This window comes from Leuciscus leuciscus (genome assembly GCF_965113295.1).
Source record: "Leuciscus leuciscus genome assembly, chromosome: 11".
Classification (NCBI taxonomy): domain Eukaryota; kingdom Metazoa; phylum Chordata; class Actinopteri; order Cypriniformes; family Leuciscidae; genus Leuciscus; species Leuciscus leuciscus.
Genome location: NC_138735.1, coordinates 27,107,732 through 27,134,647, shown reverse-complemented (window position 1 = coordinate 27,134,647; position 26,916 = coordinate 27,107,732). Strand labels below are relative to the sequence as shown.

The following is a 26,916-nucleotide window of genomic DNA, read 5'->3' as shown; positions in this document are numbered from 1 at the left end:
ATATGAATGAAAACTCATGTACATCAAATACATGTTAGGTGTTTCCCCAGCAGGCTAGTTTGATGACTGCAAATTAATTACATGAAGGACAAGGTGGGTCAAATTTTTTATCACTTTACCATAGTAAGGAAGATGCCAAACTCTTTATCCATATCCACTAAATCTCCATCTGTGAATATGAACTGAGTTTTGCTGTTCTTCTTGCACTGCAGGACGATGTAGATTTGTTGGGCAGCTACTGAGAGCACAGGAAGCTCAATGCGATTGAATTCATCAAAACAGCCCCATGCGCCAGATTGGGCTAATCCTGTTTAACAAACATTATAAACATGAAGTGCCAATGAAAAAGGTCACACACTTTAAATATGCATCCACTATTCTGATTAAGGGTCAAACAGGTGCTCTGTTAAGATTATTTTAAAGGTGGAAGAGAAGAAAGCAGATTGAGAAGTTAATTAAGGTGCACTCAACCTTTATAGATGCGGCCCAGTCCACGGAAGTCCATTTGATCAGAGCAATTAAAGACAACCACATATTTCCCAAGGCAGCGGCCCATGTCTTTGGTGGTTTCGGTTTTTCCTGTGCCAGCAGGGCCAGCAGGGGCCCCTCCCATACTCATCCCTAAAGCCTGGGACAATGTGATATAACATCTGCGAGCCAACCAAACATAAACAAGTGGTTAATACACCAGACAATGGGTGCTACTCATTAAGAGCCATTTTTGCTGACGCTGTCTTAGTTTCTAGAACCTGGCCTCTTCAATGCATCTACACTCGCCTGTCAGTTAGAGGTGTAATAACCAGACGATCAGTGCAGCCCAGATACTCATTACAGTAATCAAACTCCACGTCTGTGATTTGGATTATGCATCTGTCCTTGTCCTCTTTGAAGTAGAAGCGGGACTGTTTCTGCCATTCAAAGTCTAAAGGTGACCGGATGTTCATTCGTACCTTGAGGGGGAGATACAAAGGCAATGTGAAGTTTAGATTAAGGTTACTTAATCAATATGATTGTGAACTTTCAAGAAATACACACTACCCGTTCAAAAGTTTGGGGTCAGTATGTTTCTTGAGCATCAAATCAACATATTAGAATGATTTCTGAAGGATCATGTGACACTGAAGACTAGAGTACTGATGAATACATTACTTTAAAAATAAATATATATTCAAACACAACATTTTAAATTGTAATAATATTTCATAACATCAGATATTTACATTATTTTTGGTCAAAAATAATAAGACCATAAGAGTCTTTCAAAAAACATTTGAAAAAAATCACACTTTTGAATGACAGTGTATAACTATCATATTATTATTTAATATACATATAATATTTGTAAAAATATTTTAAAAATAAAGTTTCAAGAGGTCTGGTCGCTATATTTCCTTCCCAGCAGAGGCCCGGACAATACTTCTTTGGAAGTCTTTCTAGTTATACATTTCCATCGAGGCATCCGTAGTACTTTGTAAAAGAAAATAAATTCCTAAAATAGTCATCAAAGATGAGAATCTTGGGCCCGAGAGCCAAAACAGTGATGTCTAAGAGTTTTTACCAACATTTGCCAGCATGTCACAAACCTGCTGTATTTAAACGGTCTGAATCATCTGTATGACAAATAAAAATAATTGTATTTGCTGCAATCTCATTTTCTACAATGTTTTAGCAGAAATATCTATTTTTCTGCTTACCATGTTTCTGCTACTGTTGTTAAAATAACCGTGTCATCTGCAGCTCTTAATGTGGCGCTTTACATCTTTAGTGAGAGAAAAGCAACGCGCAGGAAGTGGAAAAGGCTTGAATGAAGTGCCTTTGGCTCTAGATAAAAGATATTAGGGGATGTAGTGACGAAAGATCATTCATTACCATAAACAACCCTAAGCACTTGTGATGTGCTTTAAACTGTAGAAACGGTAAAATGGTGCGGTGTTCAGTTTGGTCTGCAAGTGTCGAGTGATGCTTAGCAACCGTTTTATACTGAAGAACCCAAAAATCAATCACCAGGTCATCAAAAATGTCCTTCTGGTGAACATGTATGGTGATGAGCGTCTCGTATTTGGTTCTGTCCATCTTGGTCAGATCATGAGTAGTCATATCAATCAGTTCGTTCAAAAGATCCAGGAATTTCTGGTTAGTAGACTGCATTATCTGCTCAAAAAAAGACAAAATAATCAACAAATATGGGAAACATCTTACAAAACAATGTCAGACTGTAATTTAACATTTATATAGAACTCCTGATTTTAAATATGACATGAAACGCCTAAGTAATGACAAAGTTTGAACCTTCTTGTCAGACTTGCTATGTTGGAGAGCTTGCTCAGCATCTCTGGTCCAGATGAACTGTATGCCGAGCAGTCCAACCTGAGCAGGGAACATCGACTGGAACTCCACCAGTTTAAAGTCCTGGTCACTAATAAGCATGTTGGCCTGTCGTATAATGTTGTGAATGGTCTTCTTGACTCCATCCAGTAACAGACCCAGCCAGGCTTCTACATTACCCTGTGGTGTGAGATCAGTAACTATCTTCATTATCAGTGGATCGTTATTCTATGGACTTATGGACAGTAAAATTTTTCATTTTTTATGCTACAATTTAATGCTTTTTAAGGTATTTAACCCCTTAAACCCTAAGCGTCCCGCCGGCGGGACGCCACCCCATGAAAAATATTCATAATCAAATTACTAAGCAACCACTGAATGGAACAACACAAAATAGGTATCATTTTAAAGCTTAGAATCTCAGCTTTTTAATGCATCTAATTACTTCGATCAACTTCTAATGATTGCAGAGTTATTCCACTAAATACGAGTGTACCCGCCGCAGGCGCCACCTAGCTGCAAAATTAATAATCATAATTTTTTTTCAAAAATATTACCTGGATCAACTTAAAATAGATGTCATTTGAAAGCTTAGAGTCTGAAATTTACAATGAATGTAGCCAATTTGATAAACTCCAATGTAGTGCTGAGTTATTTGCTGATAAATAGAAAAAAAATGTTTTCATAATTTATAAACTACTTTTTTGTACCACATACTGCAATATGTCAAAAACATCATACAGCTCAGATAGTCCTGTGTCATATGTCATTTGAAAGGTCTCAATGAGTAGAATACAACAAGCATAATTGTTCCAGGGTTTTTAATAAACTTGAGCAAGGTTTTTGTAAAATAACCCCTTAAGAGACCCATGTGTAAACCATATATGGATGCTGCATTTTAGACACATTTCCGCTTGTAACTTCATGAAACATGCTCCAATTGTGGAAAATGACACATCATTATTTACAGCAGATGCTTACAATTAAAAAGAGTCCAAACTCAACATAATCCATCACTCAGAACTAAAGATATTCCTCATGGAGTTCTAAACCACAAAAAATCCACTGATTCACGTAGCCTAGCAAGGTAGCTTAGACTTGGCCTTTTTACTCGTATCTTCATGAAACATTCGCCGATCATGAAAAATTATACATCGTTATTTACAGCAGGAGCTCACGATTACAAAGAGCCCAAACTTAATATATTCCATCAATCAGATCTAAAGATATTTCCTCATGGCGTTCTAAAACAAAAAATACCTCAGACGCGCCTATCCTAGTATATACTCATGAAGCACTCGCGTTTGGTTTTCACTTATAACTTCACAAAGCATGCACAGATCGTAGAAAAATGCACATCATTATTTTCAGCAGACTCTCACGATTAAAAAGAGCCCAAACTCAGCAAAATCCATCACTCAGATCTAAAGATATTCCTCGTGGGAGTTGTAACACACGAACCACCACCGGCGCGCATAGACCGTTTATTATAGATGTAGCACTTGTCGCGTTTTAACTCATAACTCAATGAAGCATGCATCAATTGTGGAAAATGGCACATCATTATTTACAGCAGATTGTTAAGATTAAAAAGAGCCCAAACTCGCCATAATCCATCACTCAGATCTAAATATATTCCTTATGGCGTTCTAACACAAAAAATTCCACAGGCGGATCTATGAAGTAGCAATAGCAGTGATGCGATGTTGTTTTGATGTGACGTTTCAGCTCATAACTCAATGAAACATGCATGGATTGTGAAAAATCACACATCTTTATTGACAGCAGATTCTCACGATTACAAAGAGCCCAAACACAACATAATCCATTGCTTTGATCACGAGATATTCCTCACGAAGTGATGCATACTTGGCTAAAAAACAAGTCTCTCATCCTCCCGGGGTGCAAAGTGTTTTCCAGTTTTCCCGGAACCATCCGTGCTCGATTTCAAACGTGGAATAACACAAAATATGTATCATATTAAAGCTTAGAATCTCAGCTTTTTAATGCATCCAACCACTTCGATCAACTCTGAACGAGTGCTGACTAGTCTCTCTCAACCGGAGTGTACCGCCCGCGGACGCCCCACAGGCGCCACCTAGCTGCGAAAATATTAATTATCATATTTTTCCAAAATATTGCCTTGATTCAAACAAAATTGGTGTCATTTGAAAGCTTAGAGTCTGAACTTTACAGTGAATGTAGCCAATTCGAAAAACTCCTAAGTACTGCTGAGTTATTTGTTGATAAATAGAATATTTTTTTTCATAATCTATAAAATAGTTTTTTGTACTATGTACTGCAATGTGTCAAAAACATCATACATCTCATGAAACATTCAAAAATCATTGAAAATTGCACTTAATTTTTTACAGCATATTAATACAATTCAAATGAGCCCAAAATTTACTTAATCTATTGCTTTTATGACAAGATTTTCTTCATGGTGAAACAATTTTAAAAATGCCCATGAGGGGGCGTCAAGGTCTCAACAAAAAGGCTATCTTGGTTCCAAATGCTATAACTTTTGATTGCTTTATCCAATCACCACAAAATTTTATCGAGATGCAGCTCATATGTAGAGGGACTTCCCCAAAAAAGAATTTTCCTTCTACCTTATTTCCTTCCTGAGTTATTCCATGTCAAATAAGAAAGATATGCATTATCATAATAAAAATTATATATATTTTTTGTCTTTTATCAGCAGTTTCTCGGCAGGAGAATGTCCAAATGTAATGTAATGTATATTTTCAAAAAATTTGAAAAGTGTTCTTTCAAACGATACCTACCTTTAGAATCTCCTTGCTATAGTTTTGAAGTTATGAGTCTTTAGTTTTGTGTATGTCACTAAGAAAACTCATTTTTTTTATTGCCTTCCAAATGTGTGAGGACTTAACAAAAAGGCTCCCTTTGTTCCAAGTGCTGTAACTTTGGATTACTTTATGCTATCATCATAAAATAATGATCCAGACGCAGACCACACATAGGGGAACATCACAAAAAAAGAATTATTTTGCTACCGTATTTCCTTCCGGAATTATTGCATTTCAAATAAGAAAGATATCTAAATTATTAAAAAATAATATTAATATTTTTGTCTTTTATCAGCATTTTCTCAGCATTAGATTGTCCAAAAGTAATAAAAATTTATATTTTCTAAAAATATAAAAAGTTTCCTAACAAATGATATCTACCTTTTGACTCTCCTCTCTATAGTTTTGAAGTTATGAGTCTTTACTTTTTTGTGTGTCACTCAGACAAAAAACTCCAAAAATGGCCTCAGTGTTTAAGGGGTTAAAGGTAATCTCAGAAATAATGTACCTGGGCATTGAATGATTGACTCAGATCCACTGTTTCCCCTTCCTGTGACTGAAAACTAAGTATCTGGTCATAGTTTTTCTCGTGAAACACAACTCTGTTCACATTATCAAATAGGTTCAACAGGTGAGCCTGAAAGACACAAATAAATAAATAAATAAATAAAACACAATTGGTTCATTTAATACCCACTGTATTCTAATAAAGTTTGAAGATAAAAATAAAACACATTTATCTGGGTATCTGAACAACCCATGTAACATTTAATATTTACTAAATGCTGCTTATGGTAACCATACTGATGTGAGAACTGTTGTGTGGCTCTATGACATAATGTTAAAATCCCAAAGTTAGATAAACGCACTTGTATGGTGTGGGAGTCAGATGCCTGACCCAGTATCTCCAACAAGACAGGGTCAGAGACGAAAAAGAACCGTGGGAAGACGAGACGTTTCTTTTCAAGGTATCCACTCAGAGATTTCTGACACACTTCCAGCTGTTCCAGAAGGTGTGGCAGCAGCTGTTGCAGTGTCTCGTCCCCAACACAGCACTGAATCACACCAGGAATCTCGTGTGCTCGCTGCATTATCCTCTGCCATGACTTATCGATGTTTTGGAAGCGTTTAGCTTCCTGCAGAGAGAACATTTTCAGAAACGTTAAATACAAAAAATAGTTTAATATAATTAACAAAATTGGCTATTCCACAATTTTTGGGGTTGGGGGTTAGCCATCTATTATTTGCGCCCTACTGATGTATCATGTTGCACTCTTGTGTACTTCATATAAGGAGCAGTATTTGGGCAATGTATGTGAGTGAGTATTAGGAAATTATGCTTTGGTGGACACACGGCCTGAAGAGAGGAATCTGCCTTAGAAGGTACCTGCCTATGTAGACAATTGACAACTCACAAGGTACCAAAAAGGGTTAATGTATTTGGATTCAAGCTACCTGCGGCAGTTGTTTGGCAATGTCTCCACCCACAAACACAGCCTCCAGGTACAGCCACAGATTCTGCACAGTCAGCCACTTCTCAATCACCTCTGAACTGTTTGACAAATTCTGCACCCACTGCTGGATGGAGGGCTTAAAGGGAGCATTGTATCTAAAACAAGAATTTAGTCAAATTTACATTCCACTGTAATAAAATACAGTATTAAAATTACATTTTATAATATATATATGGAAATCAAAGAATCATATCTAAATTATTTGAAAAAAATATTGTAAATATGTAAATAAATAAAAATATGTAAAATATTGTATAACCGTATTCAACAAAATACCTGTTACTCATTAAAGACCCAAGCACCATGAGACTATCCTCCATTAACGCCACCTTCTCTGAAGTGTCTGATCCCTTTAGCAGCAGCTCTCCGCGATTCCTGAAAGGGTATTTGCCTTTTGTAAAATTAATTGATTTTATAACAAATTAATGAATTTAATCACAAATTAAATTCTTTCTCTGACCTGAATGGTGCAAATGTGAACTGATGGCTGCTCCATTCTGTCACAACATCTTTGAGTTTGGCCTCAATGTCTCGCTCCTTCACTGCGCTGATACACACATCCTGGTACCCAGAAGATTTGTAAGATACTGACAGCCTTGTCTTTTTATGCAATCAATCTGGTTCCAACCATTAAGGATATGTTTCATGGTATTGTACATAGATGTAATGGAATATTAAGCCTGCACAATACCTCAATATCTTCTTTGGCTTTTAGCAGAGGTGCTTCCATGACATTTCTTAGGCTAAAATTCACAGCTTCCACTTCAAACTTGTGGCCGGTAATATCAGTCAAGCGCTGCCAATGTCGGGACATCATTGCCTAGTCGTGAATGTGTATGTTAATACAAGATTCACGTGTTTGTTTGCTGTGTATAAATGCAATATGATATCAATGAACAGCTGCTTGCTTAACGGCACCTTATTTGCCATCATGTAGAGCAGAGGACAGGTTTCATTAAAGTCATCAATGGTTTTTTTCAGGTCATTGAAAGCTTGCCACTCTTTCAGGGCCGCAGGTAGTTTACGGATCCTTGAAAAGAATTACAAAATAAGCTCTCAAATTTAGTTCATATCATATTTGTTAAATTTTAAGAAAGTGAGAATCATAAAAACCTATTCTGAAAATCCAGCAGTTCAGTATTGATCTTTTCTATATTGAGGTCGGCCCATAATATGTCGTAATATCCAGTAACGCTGTCAGTGACAGAATTGTAGAGGGTGTACAGCTTAGACAAAAGATTGAGCTCTCGTTTGATTCTGTTAAGATCAGGATATTCTGAAAGAAAAAAATGAGAGAATGAAAAGTAAAAAAAAAGAATAGTCCTAACAACTAAGTGTACACTTCCATTCAAAAGTTTGGGATCAGTAAAGGCGGGCGTACACGGTGCGAGTACGGACTCTCGGGAGGTCGTGAGATATTGCACACGTTACGAGTCAGTTAACCTTATAATCGAGTCAAAGCAGCTGGTACACGGCACGACTGTCCTGCACGAATTTTATCCAGAGCCGGCGGCAATCACGTGAGCTTTCGCGCTAAACAGTACCGGAGCTTTCAATGTTGCAGGCAACTATAGCTTCAGATAGAAAAAATGACAGAAATGTGTGTGCAAATGATTTGTTGAAAAGCAGAGAACAGTAGCCATTCCTTTCAGCAAAAAGTGCTCGTAACGTGCTCGGCTCGGCTCGTAATTCCTCTCACACGCTGCGAGCGGCGACCATGCGGCCATCACCGATTTCCACACGATCATCTGCGAGCTCGTAAAATAGCAAAAATCGCACCGTGTACGCCCGCCTTAAGTTTAAAAACAATGTATTAATACTTTTATTCAGCATGGATGGATTAATTAATCAAAAGTGACAGTAAAGTCATTTATAATGTTACAAAAGACTTCAAATATTTCAAATAAATGCTGTTCTTTTGAACATTCTATTCGTCAAAGAATCATTAAAAAATATTTAATGGTTGCCATAAAAAATGTTAAGCAGCACAACTGATTTCAACATTGGTAATAATAAAACATGTTTTTTGAGCACCAAATCAACATATTAGAATGATTTCTGAAGGATCATGTGACAATGAAGACTTAAGTTTCGCCATCACAGGAATAAATTACATTACATTGTAATAATATTTCACAATATTACTATTTCTACTATATTTCTGATCAAATAAATTCAGCCTTGGTGAGCATAATGTACTTTTTTCCAAAAACATTAAAAAAAATTGTGTCTACCATGACCTTTCTGAACATAAACTCGTATTATCAAGGAAAAAAAGCATAAGTACCTTTAACAGGGAGGCCAAACAGTTCTTCGCCACTGGAAAAGGTGACATATTTCCTCCACAATTCATCAAACTTAGCCTGATAAACTTGCAACCTGTCGCTGGCTTCACGTGGAGGCAAACCTGTTACTCCAGGACCACTGAACACACACAGAGGATTTAATAAGACACTGTAATCACTGATATTATGTTCATAAGAGACTACATAAAGAGAATATGCAAATTAAGTTACCTAATGTCATAGTCAGCATAGTAATCTTGCACAGATTTCTGGAAGATCTTAACTCCAGATACAAGCTCAGCCTTCATTTGAGGCTGAAGTTCCAAGAGCTTATCCTGTGTTCCTTTCACCTTTAAAATTAAAAACAGATCATTATACATTTACAAGCAAATGCTTACAAAATGAAAACATAAGAAGACGAGGTAAAGATGATTTTCTACTTCCTTCATGAGATATTAAGTAGAAAAATTTAAGAAAATAAACTGCTATTTATTTTAACACTATTTCATGGGGTGTCAAAAAACACTTCCCTCACCATCACATGAAGTTCCTTCCAAGCGTACATGACCCCATCAATCTTTTCCGCATTTCCATCACTGAAGAACAGATCATGGCGATTCAACAGATTGAACGACTCCTCCACCGGTCCAATGAGTGTGTCTATCCGTATTTCTGCCTGCTGTACCTCCTGCAGGGCAGCCATAGTTTCCCTCACATCATCCAGGTCAGAGATGGGCCGCTGCAGCTGCCTGCTCACCCCATCCACAAATGAGCTAATCTCTGCCATGCTCACAGAGGCCTTCTGGTTTAGAGCCGCCCCGAACGCACGTTTCCAGATGCGACACTCTTCAATGAGGGACCGTTTGAGGGAGTCAGTTTCGTAGAGGATGGGGTCCGCAATGCATGTGGAAGGTAGCTCTTGAATATGGGTCTCAAATTTCTGATCAAATATATGTAGTGGAAGTTAGTATCACTCTCAGTTAAAATGCATCTGTCTTCAAACTTTATAAGACTTATTTAACAATTACGTACAGAGTACTGAGACAGTTGGGCACTGAATTCTGACAATAATGGGTTGGTCGCCAAAAATGCTTTCACTTGTTCTGCTGGGTCCTAGTTTGGAGGAAAGCATGAAATGTCACATATTTTGATATCCTGATGCTCCTGTTCTGTACACACACAGTTCAGTCATTTACAGGAGTGACAACCACATTCTACAACCGAAATAACTCTCCAAAAATGCAAGTAGTGGCATCCGCATTTACAAACATTCTATGCAGTGTGTAGGCAACCGAACTAAACATCTAGTTGTTAATGGCATATTATAAAATGCATCAGAGATGTTTCTCTCTTCTGTATGTGTGCGGTGCAAGAAATCACAGGGAAAGCGGTACGCGTTGCAAGATCTTGCTGAAAAAGTCTAATTTTTGACTTGCTGAAAACCCCCCAAGAAAAACAGTATATATACTATTGTATATAAATTATATTTTATTATATTTGTATATAATTGTTTTATTATTATTATTACATATTTAAATTATGTGTTTAGGACCATTCATATTTTTTGCTTTGTGACATTATTTCCATGACAATCACAGTCTAATAATACACGATTTTAATTGTAAAGTGTTAATGCAGCCTGGTTGTATTTATCATGCTGCCTGTAATTTTGACTTATTTTAATACAAAAATTTAATAAAATACTGCAATATTTTATTAAAATACCATTAAAATACTATAATGAAACCTCAATGAAAATGTAATGAGAAAAACTCATTTCTCATTAAACGCATTAAACATTCATAAGCATTTACAGTAATGAGAATTTAGTTATCCTCATGGTCCTGGAGTTCAAAACAGGCTTCAATATTTTTAATTCAAAAATCACTTGTTCTTTTTGTGGTAAAATATGACACGGACATACTCTAGACAGGTTTTGTAGTTCACACATGTGGCATGTTTTATACATTTTATGACTATAAAACTTGGAAATAACACTGAGAAATTAGCAAAGTGAACCTTCAGGAAAATGAGGAGCTACAACAAATCACTCAAATCACAAAACTTTTTTTTCTAAGTACCTGGTTCCACAGGGCTGAAAATTGAGACAACCCTTCCAGGATGTCCCCAGCATCTACTTTGAGGGAGGACATCACAGGGACAAGCTGGGCCAGAGCCTTGTTCACATCCTTATGTTCCATCACCTGTCTGTCCAGAGACCTCAGCGTGAGTGGTTTAGTCACCAGAGTCTCGTCTCCATTCTCCCGCAATGCTTGCTGCTCTGCCTGTGGAGTCACAAGACTTCTAGTCAACTAACCTCTGATAAAGTTTATAAAGCATCTGTGGCATGCTATTGATTACCACATGATAATTTCTGGGGAAAAATCAAGCAAAAATCAAGTGTACAGTGATGCACTTTCCATGGACAATGGAAGTCAATGAGGCAATGTGCAGTATTGATAAGTTTAACTTGTTTTGAATCTGGATCATTCCTTCAATTCTGTTACCTCCCATTGTTCCAGTTGGACGTTGGAAAAATTCCAGAGTGGAATATCCTTTGCCATTGAAAGCACCATGTTCACTGCTTTATTGAGAATGCCCTGCACAACAAGGACAAGTGAGTGTTTAAGAATTATAAAGCCAAACTAAAGTCTTAGCATTTAAATGAATATGTATATGTGCATTTTATGAAGGAATGAAGGTTTACAGTGAAAAGAGTAATATTGTGAAATATTATTAAAATAATTCTTTAAAAAAAATCTATTCTAATATATTTTAAAATGCCATTTATTCCTGTTCATCATTACTCCAGTCTTCAGTGTCACATGATCCTTCAGAAATCATTTTAATATGCTGATTTGTGCTCAAGAAACATTTCTTATTATTACAAATGTTGAAAACAGTTGTGCTGTATATTTTTGTGGAAACTGATTAAAAAAAAGAATCAGAATCCTTTGATGAATAGAAAGTTCAAAATTCCTGTATTTATCTTAAAAAGAAATGTAATACCTAAATGTATTTACCATCACTTTGAATCAATTTAATGCATCTGAAAATGCTGCTAAATTCTGAAAAAAAGCTTTAATTTCCTTCAATAACAAATTTAATAAAAATAAATAAAAATCTTACTGACCCCAAATTTTTGTACAGAAGTGTAACAATACTTTATATTTTGATAATATGCTCCTTGCCGTTTTCACATCAGTACCTGGATGTGCTCTAAACTTGGTCTGATGACGATTTTGGGAATGGCCAACTCAACTGAAGTCCTTAAAAGAGGAAACTGAGGGGTAGCTTCTCTTTGAGCTGAAGAAAGTTGTGTGTATCTCACACCAAGCAGCCGACGTCGCAGAGCGTCCAGAGAGCATTTGGTAGCTTTTAAATGAAGAACACAAAAACATTAATATGTGACTCTTTTTTTAGATGAAACTGTGACGCATGATTCCATAATGCATGTATACCTTTGACCAGAGCGTCTGTGTTCCTCTGACACATATGTCCCATCATGATGTAGAAAATACATGGCAGACAATGTAGACAACGTGTCCTCTGCTTAGCATCAGGATGCAGACATTGGCAGTTCTGAACATAGACGTAAAGATTTTTTCAGTATGTGACGTATTTGAGTTTATAACAGTAATATTACACATTATAAAGGCCAATTCACACTGCACCGACAGATGCAGACCAACGCCGACAGTTACCAGATTACAGCAAGTCACTTCTAAGACATTCTAATTCTGATTCAAAACCTGACACGAAAGTGTCTGTTGCCGTCTGTCGGTGCAATGTGATTTGGCCTTAAAGGGGTGGTTCGGGATTTTTGACACCGGACCTCATTTTTAAGTCAGCCTGGTTGTTATTCATCAGTGGAGACATTTAAAAAAAAAAAAGATCCAGTCCTTATATTTGGATAGTTAGCCGATGCTAGGCTAGCGCGAGTCAATGGTATATGTTAGCCAGCCATTAAAAACCGTTTTACCCACTCCACAGTGCACCAAACGCAAATCAATTATAACACTAGACTATCGATGTATATGTCCGTTGAGAGAATAATGTTAGAAATCAAACTTACCTTTCATCACATTGCATTAGTTATAATTTGTTCCCTGTAATCATAAGCCTTGTCTACAGCAGCAGCGGAGTGATATTGATTACCTAGGCAACCGAGTGAGCCGGTACACACATGACGCAAGTGTATTTACCTGCCGCTGGTACACTGATTAAAGTGCGCTTCTGTTCTGTGTTTACTTTTTGCCGCATTACTAACCGGAGCAAAGTAAAATTCCGCAGCTGCTGAGAAACTAGTTCCTTTGGGATCATTGAGATGAAAGGTAAGTTTGATTTCTAACATTATTCTCTCAACGGACATATACATCGATAGTCTAGTGTTATAATTGATTTGCGTTTGGTGCACTGTGGAGTGGGTAAAACGTTTTTTAATGGCTGGCTAACATATACCATTGACTCGCGCTAGCCTAGCATCGGCTAACTATCCAAATTTAAGGACTGGATCATTTTTTTAAAAAAATGTCTCCACTGATGAATAACAACCAGGCTGACTTAAAAATGAGGTCCGATGTCAAAAATCCCGAACCACCCCTTTAATGAGTAACACATTTTCTAATCAAGTGCTAAAAAGTATTTTAGAATTATACACAATAATAAACTCCCAAAATGAGTTGATAATTGATATGTTTATAGCACCTCCAAGTCGACTCTTTCTGAAGGTTTCAGCATTCTATTCAGTTCCCCAACCATCTCAAAAATTGAGTTCTCCACCTGCTGGCTTGCACTTGAATGAAAACAAAGGAATCCTCAAATTATTTGAAATCACATTTAACTATGAACGTCAGTCAGGATATCCAATGTAATTAGACATGCATGAAAGCAAGGCTTTGAGGAATAGAAGTATGTTCTGTTCAAGGTCTTTTAGAGTTTTATGCCTATTTAGCTGTTAGCTTGGTCGAGGAAACATCGAAAAATCACCTTTTGAACAGAATGTGCGTGAAATTAAGTCAGAGGAACCTTTTGAACTGTCTGCATTTACAGCCCTCGCAGCTTTGTTTTCTCGTCAAATTAAATACGACTGTTTTCACCAATATATTTTAAAAGTGTCACTCACATCTTCAGCATTTCTCTCGCAGTGCTGACGGTGGTCTCTGTATTGGTAAGAAATGTCTCGGGTGTAACTGGCTCATCATTGGGCAGTGTCATCAGATGAGTGGAACTCATGGATTTTAAGACACACTCAATTCGACATTCCAGAATATCCATAGCAACTTTCACTACTTGTTCCAGCTCTTGCAGTGCCTTGTACACACCTCCTATGACTGAAATGTTGAGAAAAGACTTAATACATACATAAGATATTAAGCCTTAATACAAAAGTCTTGATAAGTTAGGATTAGAAATTGAATAAAATTAAGGCCCGTTCACACCAAGGACGATAACTATAAAGATATCGTTTTAAAAATCAACCTCAATATTAAAGAATAGCAGAGGTTAGAACTTCACACCACATCTATAACGATAACGGCACAGAGAAACGATATCGTTGGAATCATTTTCAGAACGATGTTATCCAGATGATGAATGATAAAAACATTGACAGCCAATCAGAATCCATCCTGCAGCAACGAGCTTAAGCACGCCCTTACAATAAACAGAACGAAATCTTCGCTGGTGTGGACACTAATATAGTTATCTTTATAGTTATCGTTCTTGGTGTGAACAGGCCTTTAACCTCATAATATTTCTAAAAAAGTGACTTAAACTCTAAGACAGTGTATACTGCATTTAGTGCATGACTTTTCATTCGACACATACAGGTTAATATGTTCTGGGTCAATGTGTACTAAATCTCATTCTATATATGCAAAGTTTGATTAAAATGGGGAGTGATATTTATATTTTGTTATCTAACGTAATAAAATTAAAATATTTTTTAAATTGTTCAAATACTTTTTGGGGCCTCTGTAAACATTTTGCACACTAAAATTAGCATGGATGATGAAAGGTTTTAGTGCAACAACTCTGAACTAAAATTGAACTGATCTAATGTAATTTATTCATGTAATAATTGTTTTACAGTAGTCAATATTGAGGGAAGTCCATGAGAGGATGGTCAGTCCAGGGTAGAGGGCAGTCTTCACAGATTTGATAAAGGGCTGCATCGGGGACTTTAGCACACTGGGTATCCTCCTGACTGCTGTGTCAAATTTTCTCAGCATACCCTGTAATCTGAAACCAGTGAAATTCCACTTCATATTAATAAAAGTATTAACTTTACATTTTAATTCAGAACAATAATTTATGCTTGTTTGTTGATTTTTATTTTTACAGTAGCTTTATCCCAAAACCATACGATGCCTCTCTGTCTAATGCCAACATACATTCTAACCGTCATAGAATCTCTTACAAGCCTGATTTGGAACTCTTCATAAAGTACACAGCAAGTATACATGCCACATAAATAGTGCTCCTTTGTGCAATATTTTTTTGCGTAAATAAGATGATACATTTTAATGTAAGTTAAATGTCTTTAATGCACTCACTTATCACGATACTCCTTCAGCTGAGGTTGTTTGGTAGCCATGTTGCGGATAACATCGGGTACATCTGCACCCGTTTGATACATGCTATTTGCCTCTTGCAATACCTCCAAGACGAGGGGGTCAAGATTCACACAGAACTCCTAGCCACAAATAATGTTTTAGGTAATTAAAGAGTTAATTAAAGTGTACGGTTTGGGTTTTATACAAAATACATAATCATACATGAATTTGTAATTAATTTCATTGCTTTCAAAAACAAACAAACAAACAAAAAACATTTAATTAAACTGAATACATTCACAGTACTGATACATTTTGCCAAAGAATAATGTCTTTTGAAATTCTGGCTTGAAGTGATAAACTTGTAATGAAAAGTAAATGCAAACCTTTGTTTTTGGGTGTATGGTCAGCACTGAAGCATTGAGACCATATAGTAAACGATCTACACCATCAATCCAAGCTTTGCGATGTATCATTTCATACTCCAGGAGTACGGCAGCAAGTTTGTTGTATGCTCGAATAATCTTCCTCCTGTCTGCCATCTAAAGGTCAAGACAAAATAATTGAGTTTCTTCAAAGATCTTTTTTTAGGAACAAACTCAAAATTCATCGAACTCAAACTACATCAAAATGAAAATAAACTGTGTTCATCTTGTCTTTGCAAATTACCTTCATAATGTGCAATTTGTCTTTTAGGATTTGCATTGGCAAATCAATTTTTTTAAACAGATGTTGTGACCATGCAATTTTCCTAGCCAGCTGCAACAGAAAATGTAAAACAATATAAATGTTTTAGTCCCAGTAACACTGCTTTCTTGTGTTGTATATTCTGCATAAATGTAAAATAAGTTGAGGGCATGTTTTTATTGTTTATTAAATGATTTAAATATAAATGAGAGCTGAACAGTTTACTAATCACTCAACAGGGAACTTACAGGGGTCAGCTGGAAACAATATGGATTGTCCTTCTCTCTTTGGTAGCATTTGCGTACAAACTCAAGGTCATTTTCGTACCGTTGCAGAACTACCATATACTTCTGGTCGAGGTCCATTTGTCTGCCCACACCGTTCTCAAATTTGGACAACAGGTCAAGGACCATCTCAGTCTGTTGGTACATAACAGTTGGTAAATAAATTTCCTTTCAGTGTAGGAGGGATATATTTACACAATATATTGGTCCTGCGCTGTAATGAATGGTTCAGTCATTCAAATGTTCAATTAATAATACAACTAAAATGGCCTTACAGTGAGTAGTCGTTGAAGCCAAGTGTCAATCAGTGCATCTAGAGACTGATGCAGGATCTGGATTTGATTTCTGAACTCAGTGTAGTCATTGTCAAACTAAAAGAAACATAATGTCATGAGAGATGGTTAATTTCTTTGATTTTCAAGATTAAATCAAAGAATATACAGTAATGAGAGATCTTACCTCTAATTTGCGATGATCAAGCACATTGTAGGTCTTGGATTTGATGGTGGACACAATCGTTTGGTAGCGCATGTATATTTTCTCGACACCTTCAACTTTCATAAACTGCAGGGCTGAAAAATCTTCAAGAGTTGTGGCCATGTCTGTTATCTTCTCCAGACGTCTGCAGAATGTGTCAAACTTTCCGAAGATGTAATTTTCACTGTTGGTATGACACAGCAGAGCTGAGTTAAAAAACTAAATGTAGTGTCAGTTTGATTTCAAGGTGACTTTAAAGCTGTGGTTTACCGACCTCAATTCAAATTTCTGTTCAAGAGGGTTCTGCTGTATATTTTCTTTCATTTGGAGGAAGCATTGCTGGTACTCCTGGTTCAACTGAATACATTCTTTCATCCTCTTGAGAAGTTCCTTTCTAAATGGGAATACAGACCTATGTATTATATATATATTCAAACTTAGAGACACAGTTCTAAAGAACTTTAGCAGCATTTTTTACGTCCGACCTGTCTAAGTCCCAGACTTTCGTCACCCCTTGACAGAGATAAGCCTTGCTGGTTGTCACCATTTGATTAGTGACCTTCACAAAAAGCGATGTCATGTGTTCTGAGGTGTTGTAATATCGAGACACACTCTGAATCATGTATATTTTGTTCATCAGTTTAGGAATGTGTTTCAGCATGGTAGTCTGAAACAGAGTAAAAATATATACAGTATAACTGAAATACTCCAGTTGTACAACAAGAATGTACAAAATAAAAGTTCGGAGCTTACTGGAGTGCTTTTTTCCAAAAGTTCAAAGAACTTGTCCAGAGTAGATAGATATGTCACATTATTTTTAGCCTCATTGGCCACAACCGTAATATTTGCATCCTATAGATAGAAAACAGCATAATACAAACAACATGTAAATCAGTTATTAAATGTACACAGTTCATAACAGTTCTAAAATTCTTATTCCAGTAATACGAAAAAAATCTCCTTGAAAAATAAATATTATAAAAATGGTACAGTACTTGTATGTCATGTGTATTCATTGATTAATCATAATTTATGTTAATTAATATTCATTTAAAGACAAAAATCATTATAACCAAACAGGATCATTTTCATTACAGTAGTACAGTAATGAGAGTGAGATTTATAGTACAGTGAGAATTTGGAAAATAAAGTTTAATGCAACAAATGTTAATGACTTTAAAAATAGACAGCATTTTCTAAGTACTTACTTTTTCCTTTTGATTTTAAAATATGTAAATTCTTCAAATAATAGCTATTTATTAAAATGTATAAAAAAGCAAAGCAGAACATAACATCCACTAAACTGACCAGTTCTTTCCATTTACTCAATGTCTTGGACTTGGTTGCATTCAATATACCAATGACCATCTTCACATAAGGGTCCTTGATTTCATCCATGAGGCTGAAAAAAATGAATACACAGTAAATCTAATAAATATACATATAGATGGATAATCACTAAATTAAATACCAATCTTGCATGCTATTACTGAAGAAAAAGACACTGCTGGATGGCATGGTACCTGCTGAAGGTGACCATCCTGCGCTTCCAGTGTGCCAGCTCTGCTGAGGGTCCAATATCATCTGATTCTTTCCTAATGCATTCACTCTCTGTAAGCACTTGTTCTATCTGCTTGGCCCAGTGTAACAGCACTGTTTCTAGAACTTCTACCAGCTCAAAGTTTTTAGCTTAAGAGCCCAAAATAAAAAAAGAAGAAGAATACAACAATTAAGGTTTAGTTAATTAACATTAAGGTTTGGGACTAGCTTGTAATTTTCACAAATGTGTGGAAAAGATTTTGCCATCTGTTTTACCCAATATTTATGAGTGTACTATGTATTTTTAAAGGGAAGCATGTTATTTTATGTGCACCAAAAATGTGGCCTTGGGAGAATTGCCATGCAATTATGTTATAATTTGGCATTTTAATAAACATTATTACTTTGACATCAAAGAAAGTGTCGTTATGATTATAGAATAGTTACGATTTATTTCTCTTTTCCCAATATTTGACCCTTTACCTGCATTACTATAGTCTTCGGCCTTCTGTATGTGACTCAGATCAGGGGCTGATGGGATGTTATGAAGCTTAAACTTTTCCTCCACGTTACTCATCACTAAAGAGAGGTTACAGGTGAACTTATCCACAGATCTCAGGAGGTCTTGCACATCTGGGAACGTTTGGCCATCTTTTATAGCTCCCCAGTCCTAAAGGAAATGTTGGATTAATATGTCATGTCTTTTGGTTCTGATAGTTTTGTAGTCCCAGTCTGTAGAATTCTGTAACTTCAATTATGTATATAAATGCTATATACACCAAATACATTTAATTGTCACAAATTCATTTTCCTTTCACAAGATTTTCTGTTAAAATAGAAAATTGGTATTTATGAATAAGGGGAAATGGACATTTTCATTCTTGAAAGCCTTTTATTGGACAAAAGTTTGTATAGGCCTCTGTGGAGAAGACAGGTCTTCAAAACGTTTCCATTTTCCAGGAAGAGAAGACAAAAAGATCCAGAAGCCAGGAAATCTGGAAAAAGTTTTCCAGTACACCAGCATATAGATGCAATGTGATTTCATAGACCCTTTAAAACTGTCCTTGCTTAAATAAATAACCCAAAATGATTTATTAATGTAAACAATTATTTATTCAAAGAATTACTTTTTATATTAGCCTATGGTCCAAAAAAGAAAGCAATAATTTAGATATACGATACAGGCCTATTTCCCAGCATCATTCATCAAATTCATGGAATTATATATCATACCTCTTGCGACTTTAAGGCTCGGTTCATGGCTTGAGTAAAATCCAAACGTTGATGGACACTTGTCTCTGAGCAGTCAAGTTTTGCAAAATTCACTTCCTGCAGAGAATGACATAAGTCAATTGGATGAATGATAGACAATAACCAACAGGCCAAGTTACACTCAAAAAAAAAAAAAAAAAAAAAAAACTCCCACACTGACCTGCGATATGTTTGTAGTTGTTATGGCCTTGTCCGTGATTCTCATGAAAAACAAACACTGCCCGGTAAGACCCTGCAATCAGTGAGTGAAGAGTAGCCCAGTTCATTGTTTTTCTACTTAGCAACATGCATACATAGTTACTTAGTCACTCGCCATTTAGGACATGCTGTCCATCCAAAGCTACTTAATCTACACTAATTGCAGGGACGGTCCCACTAGAACAACTTGTCTTTCTGACCGGTCTTGTTGTGCCTGTAAACATACTGTATATCATGTATAATAAAAATCTAAATAAATCAGAATTTTTTAGCATCATTACTCCAGTCTTCAGTGTTAATAAATTATTATAATATGCTGATTTGGAGCTCAAGACATATTTATATTATTCTATTATTAATATCTTCTATTATTATCAATGTTGTGCTGCTTAAAATTTTGTGGAAATTGTGATGATTTTTTTCAGGATTCTTTGCTCAAAAAAGTTCAAAAGATCTAGACTTTTTTTTGGGTAACAATGTAAAAGTCTTTACATTATACTTTTGATCAATTTAATGTGTCTTTGTTGAATAAGTATGAATCTTGTGTTGAATAAGTATGAATCTTGTGTTGAATAAGTATGAATCTTGTATGAAATATGAAATCTTTGTATGATTTTTAATTTTTTTTTATCTTATAGACCCCAGGCTTTTTTACAGTAGTATATCTAGTGTTAGGGCTTTGTTAAAAGAGTAACAGTAATGGCCATGCTTAGCTTAGCCCTTGATATACAAATGCTAATAATTAATAACTATACATTGCAGTCCAAGTGATTTGAAGCAACATTGATTAATTGCCCTACAATGTACAAGTGTTGTTGTACCTCAGTAGTGTCTGTGTTGATTAACAGTTTCTTCTGTCCAGTGGCTGCATTTGAGGTATCAACCAAAGAAGGGGGCTATAGAGAAATACAGGCAGGTATTGGCTTGTTAGTATTATGGTGGGCAGATGCTTAAAGGATATTTCAAAGTCACTATCAAGTTGTGTTTTACTATACTTTGACTTGGTAGGAGAACATCAGATTCTTTGAACCATTTGCTGAGAAGAATTTCTCAATCATGTAGAACTGTAGAACACACATTCACACATTTATATGAGGCAATCACAATATTCTGTGATTTTGAGCATGTCAATAGTGTCATATTTTACACACCTGATCATCGGAGATGATAGCCTCCTCGACATCCATTTCCCCCAGGCTAATCACCTCTGCAATGATTGAGATAAGGTACCTGTGTCGGCCATCAAGAGCTGCTCTGCGCTCATCTTTGAGGGCTTTGAGCTGTTTACCTTTATCCTTCTGGGCTTCATTTAACAGTAACCCAGTGCGCTTCCCCGGCACCTGAGAGAGAAGGGCAAGTCAAGTCAGCTTATGTGCAGGGTAGGGTCTAAACCAGCACTATAGAACAAACGCATGCCATGTGAAACAGTGGCACCCACCATTTTCAAAAAGCTGTGTGAACATGTAGAAGATTTTTTAATGTTTTTAAAAGAAGTATCTTCTGCTCACCAAGGCTGCATTTATTTGATAAAAAACAAAAAAAAAACAAAAAAACCCAGTAATATTGTGAAATATTATGGCAATTTAAAACGACTGTTTTCTGTTTTAATATATTTTAAACTGTAATTTATTCCTGTGATCAAAGCTGAATTTTCAGCATCATTACTCCAGTCTTCAGTGTCACATGATCCTTCACAAATCATTCTAATATGATGATTTGATGCTCAAGAAACATTCATTATTATTATCAATGTTGAAAACAGTTGTGTACAATTTCCAGTGGTGGAAGTAACGAATTACAACTACTCACTTTACTGTAATTAAGTCGTTTTTTTGGGTACTTGTACTTTTTTGAGTATATTTTTAAATCTGTAATTTTACTTGTACTCAAGTACATATTAAGCTAAGTAATCTACTTCGCTACTTGTAAAATCACATTTCGTTACTGAGTACAATTTGAATTGATATTCAAATCTTTGAATGGCATTTCGGTAGCCAATAAAAATATTCGATCGTAAACGGACCAATAAAACCCCTGATATTTGGATTGAATGAAAGCCGCCGCAGTCGCAGCAGGTTTTGAAGAGCTGATCATGAAGGAGGCGAGGAGCTCAGAGTGATTAATGGCTGGACTGAAAGTTTGGAACAACAAACTACATAGTAGTACTGTCAAAATATCTATATTTTGGTACATATCAATACTGAAATATCTGTCAATACTCATTTTGGCCTATACACCAATACGATACCAGCTGCGTGTTCTCATTCTCTCATCTCAACGACAGCGAGTTTGACACACCCGCCTCCCCTCAGCGCGGGATTGCAGGTAGGCCTATTACGCATAATTTTATTAATACCTGCAAGTTTCTATGGCATATTTTAATGGCAAATGTCACGAACAATATTATAACGCGAGGGCACATTCATGTAATCGCAGAAAACTGGACGCGAGCTCTCAAATGTAGGCTACGAATGAACTGGACTCGGATATTGAGTGTGCGCTCTCGGACTGTGTGTCATATCATGTGTAATCGCGAATCTCTCCAAGTGGTTCTCACTGCAGACTCAAATGACGTCCAGCTCCAATCTCTCCATGCTCTTGAATTAAACGCTGTCAAAAGTTATGAAAAATCTAGTCTTTTTGCAAATTAAATTCAGTTTGAATTGAAATCAAGCTTCCTCGTGCTGTGTGTGAGCTATTGCAACAGTTCACGTTACCCTATTGTAAAGACAAATACACTGAGTGAGTAAATATTAGATTATTGTAATGGTTATTGATCAATGTTTAAATATGTAAACAAAAGCCTGAATTAAAATCTCTCCTTATAAAGTGGACGTGTCTCTTCAGAAGACTTGAATTAAACTTTTCCATTCAAATAGATTACTGTTACAATGAGTGTTGTGCTTTTCAATGCTTGAAAATAATGATTGCCTTGACAAAATGGATGGACAAAAATGTAGATATTAAAATATTTAGTATGTAGTAGTTTTCCCGATGGTATTAAAAATTATAGGCTAGGCCTACTGAATATTGACATATTTCAAGGTGTCATATTGAAGTTAGAAATTCCAGTATCCACTAATTAATGTCCTTCGACAATAAGGTAAAAATGTGTTAAAAGTAGCTATTTTCTACATAAATCTATGATTTGGTTGTATATTTTTATTGGTAATGCATTAACTATCGCCAGCTAAAAAGTAATTAGTAACTAGTACTCCGAGTAGTTTTTGAGAAGAGTAATTTGTACTTTTACTTAATTACTTTTTTGACACCAGTACTTTTACTTGTAATTGAGTATTATTTCAGCAATGTAACGGTACTTGTACTTGAGTACAAATTTTCAGTACTCTTTCCACCTCTGACAATTTCTTTTCAAAATTCTTTGATGAATAGAAAGTTCAAAAGAACAGCATTTATTTAAAATAGAATATTTTCACAAAAAAAAAAAAAAAAATTATTTCCCCCAAAAATAAAATTCAAATTCTTACTGACCCCAAACTTTTGAATGGTAGTGTTTAATGTTACAAAAGCTTTAGATTTCAGATAAATGCTGTTCTTTTGAACTTTCTATTCATCATAGCATCATGAAATAAAAATGTAAATAACTGTTTTCAACATTGATAATAATCATAAATGTTTCTTGAGCATCAAATCATCATATTAGAATGATTTCTGAAGGATCATGTGACACTGAAGACTGGAGTAATGATGCTGAAAATTCAGCTTTGATCACAGGAATAAATTACACAATTTTAAATTACAAATTATTTCACAATATTACTGTTTTTGTTTGTATTTTTAATCAAATAAATGCAGCCTTGGTGAGCAGAAGATACTTCTTTTAAAAACATAAAAAATCTTACTGACCCCAAACTATTGAACGGTAGTGTGTGTGTGTGTGTGTGTGTGTGTGTGTGTACTGTGTATATATATATATATATATATATATATATATATATATATATATATATATATATATATAAATAACTGAGCTCCTATTACTACCCGGTGTGAAAGCCCCTATTAATTGATATGCTGGTGTGTTCAGTATGTTCAGTTAAATTTAATAAAATAAATAAAATAATTATTAATAACCTAGTTTTGTTGACAGGCAAAAGTGTGGAACGCCAGACTATAAATAACCCATCAAAAATAGAAAATAAAATAAAATAAAATAAAATAAAGATAATGACTCACAGCAGTGTTGACCATGGGTGATGTAGCAGCTGGTGTTGTTTGATTGATGGTTTTTTCATTTTGCATTCCAATTCTTCTGTGTTTACCACCACCTACAATAATATGGTAACTCTTTACAATAAGGTCCCATTAGTTAACATTAGTTAATGCATTACTAATATTAACTTGCAATGAACAATGTATTTGTTACTGTATTTATTCATTTCTGTCAACATTAGTTAATAAAACTACAGCCGTACATTGTTCTTGTTAGCTTAGGTCCATTAAATAATATTAACAGATAGGCTACAACTTTTGAATGTTGAAATTAACAATAACTAAGATCATGTTAACTTATGTAGTTAACCGATATTAACAGGTGAAATCTTATTGTAAGATGTTACCAATAATATAAACAATGCTTAAGGTGATGACATACACAGGGAAACGTTTTGAGCAATGTTGCCATCAGCGGGCAACCAGGTGAGACACAGGGCCCATGACCGATCTAAGGTATCTAGATAGAAATTTGTTGCCCATTCTCAATGGGAAAGTGCCCAAGTAACATCGCTCTGCAACATTGCCTGGCAACATTCGCCCAAAAAGTTTTGTGTATGGTCACCTTAAGAATCCTATTCATCAATACATATCAATATTTATCAAGTCATTGTAAACTGTCTATCTATTCATCTTATACACAAATAATTAATCTTACCACTTTTTATGGTGGTTAGAGGTGGTTTTACTTCTAGGTCCAGATCTGAGGACGAGAGTGGGTTTGCTATATCATCCTTCTCTTTTTCATGAGTTGACATAGTGCTTTTCTCCTCTTGGGATACACCAGGTAACGTTACATCTGACCCAGGATCAGATGCTTCATTTTCTGACATTTTTTGTTTGTTTTCTCCTCCTAGGAGTTAAAAGTCAGGAAATTCAAATGAATCATCATTCAAGGACACTTTCAGTATTTAAATAAGAATGGAATCATTTGATGTCATATTTACTGGTTAACGTAATGTCTTCGTTTAAATTTAGAACCGTTTGTCAGCTGGTGTTTGTCTTAACGGACATAACGAACATTTAGTGTTAATCAATGGGACTTATTTGGGAATCATGCCGTACTACTTCCAATTAATTTAGGAAAATTGTAGGATACTTAACGTTAGTCAGATCAAACTAAAAAGCTATGCCACGTTTGGTGGTTTGAAAGCTCTTGGTCAGCTGCAAATGCACGTTTATGGGACTTTTGGGGATTTCTGGTCGTCAGCTTTGACAGGCCATCATAATAACAGGGGAAATTACATATTTTAACAATACACCCTATATTAAAACATTAAATAGTATTTCCATTTGTCGCAAAATAGCTCCTTTTCCTTTAGCTAACGTTAGACGTTTCGGCTGCGTCAAAAGACTAAACTAGCGAAGGTTTTAAAAGTTATTTTTGTACAATTAGTGTAATAATTTAACTCAAATTAACTTTAAATACCTTTGAACACATATTTAGAATAAATCACCATATTATTTTCCCTTTGCTGCTAATTTAGAGCACTCACCTTGCCCGAGGGTCGTCTACGAGTACAAACTAAGCCTGAGGAAAAGTTTGTCACTATAGTAACTGACGCGCGTGCAGGAGACTAGCACAAATAGAAACAACATGAGCCTGTTTCAAGGAACATTTGGACCCTTTTCACAGACTTTGAGGACGCGTTTAAAACGTTTTTCATATTTTTTTTCTTTCTAAAACGTATGTAACGTTACATTTATAACACTGTACTTTGTATTATATTACCTTTGCATCAAATTACAAAAAAACTACTTAACGCTGCTGTGAGGGTGTGTGACGCATATTATGTATGGTGTGACAGTAAAGTTGATATCTTTCTCTCTTCTGACTGCCTTTATTAATCTCTCTCTATTTTTTCCCTCTTTTTGAAAGTTGTGAAAACACTATTGTGGAGTTTTTATTTAGCTGTTTGATTAAATGAGAACACACACACACACACACAAGTCTGGTTTACTATCTTTGTGGGGACACTCCATAGACTTAATGGTTTTTATACTGTACAAACTGTATATTCTATGTCCTTACACTAACCCTACCCATCACAGAAAACTTTCTGCATTTTTACATTTCCAAAAAAACTCATTCTGTATGATTTATAAGCTTGTTTACCCATGGGGACCTCATTTTAGGTCCCCACTGTGACACAAGTCCCCATGAGTCTGTGTGCATTCAGGTTGAAGTCCCCACCGGGATAGAAAAACATGAACACACACACACACACACACACACACACACACACACACACACACACACACACACACACACACACACACACACACACACACACACACACACACACACACACACACACACACGCACACACGCACACACACACACACACACTTTATGTATTCTCTCATTTACCGAAGTTTACCCACCTATGACGAGTTCCGCTTCTGAGAAACCCGGAAATAAAAAAAAAGAGTTAACTGTATAAATTATGCATTATTTTACTTAAATAAATAAATTAAATAAAAATAAATAAAAAACAGACACTATATAATGAATAAACATTTAGTAAATGCAATATCGTGTTTCATAATACATTATTAAATTGATGGTATTTGAGGGGTTTTGAATGCTATGTTTTCAACGTTACAATTTTGGGGGTATTTTGTATAACATTCACTTACATACACGAAAAATTGTTTTTAAAGTTTTATAAACAGGCTCTAGCAAAAGGATATGGGGCGCCGTTTGTAAAGCGGCTCACGCTGAAAATAAC

General features: G+C 35.6%; 1 protein-coding gene across 2 annotated transcripts in view; it reads right to left on the bottom strand.

Moving 5' to 3' along the window:
* The window catches only part of dnah5l (dynein, axonemal, heavy chain 5 like), a 53,351-nt gene extending 26,835 nt beyond the window's left edge, over positions 1-26,516 (bottom strand). The window contains exons 1-44 of one of the 2 annotated variants that reach the window (XM_082184244.1): positions 25,681-26,516; positions 24,843-25,037; positions 24,149-24,240; positions 21,103-21,291; positions 20,947-21,015; positions 20,773-20,847; positions 19,914-19,985; positions 19,715-19,810; positions 18,965-19,151; positions 18,466-18,631; positions 18,251-18,344; positions 17,696-17,794; positions 17,428-17,609; positions 17,217-17,336; positions 16,925-17,126; positions 16,741-16,836; positions 16,430-16,600; positions 16,164-16,253; positions 15,881-16,036; positions 15,495-15,634; positions 15,029-15,180; positions 14,063-14,270; positions 13,645-13,732; positions 12,399-12,519; positions 12,146-12,312; positions 11,445-11,537; positions 11,019-11,222; positions 9,970-10,050; positions 9,473-9,877; positions 9,169-9,287; positions 8,940-9,076; positions 7,766-7,928; positions 7,571-7,682; positions 7,344-7,472; positions 7,113-7,213; positions 6,929-7,027; positions 6,594-6,747; positions 6,008-6,274; positions 5,647-5,775; positions 2,290-2,505; positions 2,005-2,151; positions 778-950; positions 472-650; positions 120-307 (exon numbers count right to left, since the gene is read on the bottom strand). In XM_082184244.1, the coding sequence (XP_082040370.1) occupies positions 120-307; positions 472-650; positions 778-950; positions 2,005-2,151; positions 2,290-2,505; positions 5,647-5,775; positions 6,008-6,274; positions 6,594-6,747; positions 6,929-7,027; positions 7,113-7,213; positions 7,344-7,472; positions 7,571-7,682; positions 7,766-7,928; positions 8,940-9,076; positions 9,169-9,287; positions 9,473-9,877; positions 9,970-10,050; positions 11,019-11,222; positions 11,445-11,537; positions 12,146-12,312; positions 12,399-12,519; positions 13,645-13,732; positions 14,063-14,270; positions 15,029-15,180; positions 15,495-15,634; positions 15,881-16,036; positions 16,164-16,253; positions 16,430-16,600; positions 16,741-16,836; positions 16,925-17,126; positions 17,217-17,336; positions 17,428-17,609; positions 17,696-17,794; positions 18,251-18,344; positions 18,466-18,631; positions 18,965-19,151; positions 19,715-19,810; positions 19,914-19,985; positions 20,773-20,847; positions 20,947-21,015; positions 21,103-21,291; positions 24,149-24,240; positions 24,843-25,017 (6,303 nt within the window). In that variant the 5' untranslated portion in view covers positions 25,018-25,037; positions 25,681-26,516. The remainder of the gene's footprint in view (positions 1-119; positions 308-471; positions 651-777; positions 951-2,004; positions 2,152-2,289; positions 2,506-5,646; positions 5,776-6,007; positions 6,275-6,593; positions 6,748-6,928; positions 7,028-7,112; positions 7,214-7,343; positions 7,473-7,570; positions 7,683-7,765; positions 7,929-8,939; positions 9,077-9,168; positions 9,288-9,472; positions 9,878-9,969; positions 10,051-11,018; positions 11,223-11,444; positions 11,538-12,145; positions 12,313-12,398; positions 12,520-13,644; positions 13,733-14,062; positions 14,271-15,028; positions 15,181-15,494; positions 15,635-15,880; positions 16,037-16,163; positions 16,254-16,429; positions 16,601-16,740; positions 16,837-16,924; positions 17,127-17,216; positions 17,337-17,427; positions 17,610-17,695; positions 17,795-18,250; positions 18,345-18,465; positions 18,632-18,964; positions 19,152-19,714; positions 19,811-19,913; positions 19,986-20,772; positions 20,848-20,946; positions 21,016-21,102; positions 21,292-24,148; positions 24,241-24,842; positions 25,038-25,680) is intronic. The other variant, XM_082184245.1, reaches the window with a different exon arrangement.
* Between the last annotated feature and the right edge of the window lie 400 nt (positions 26,517-26,916).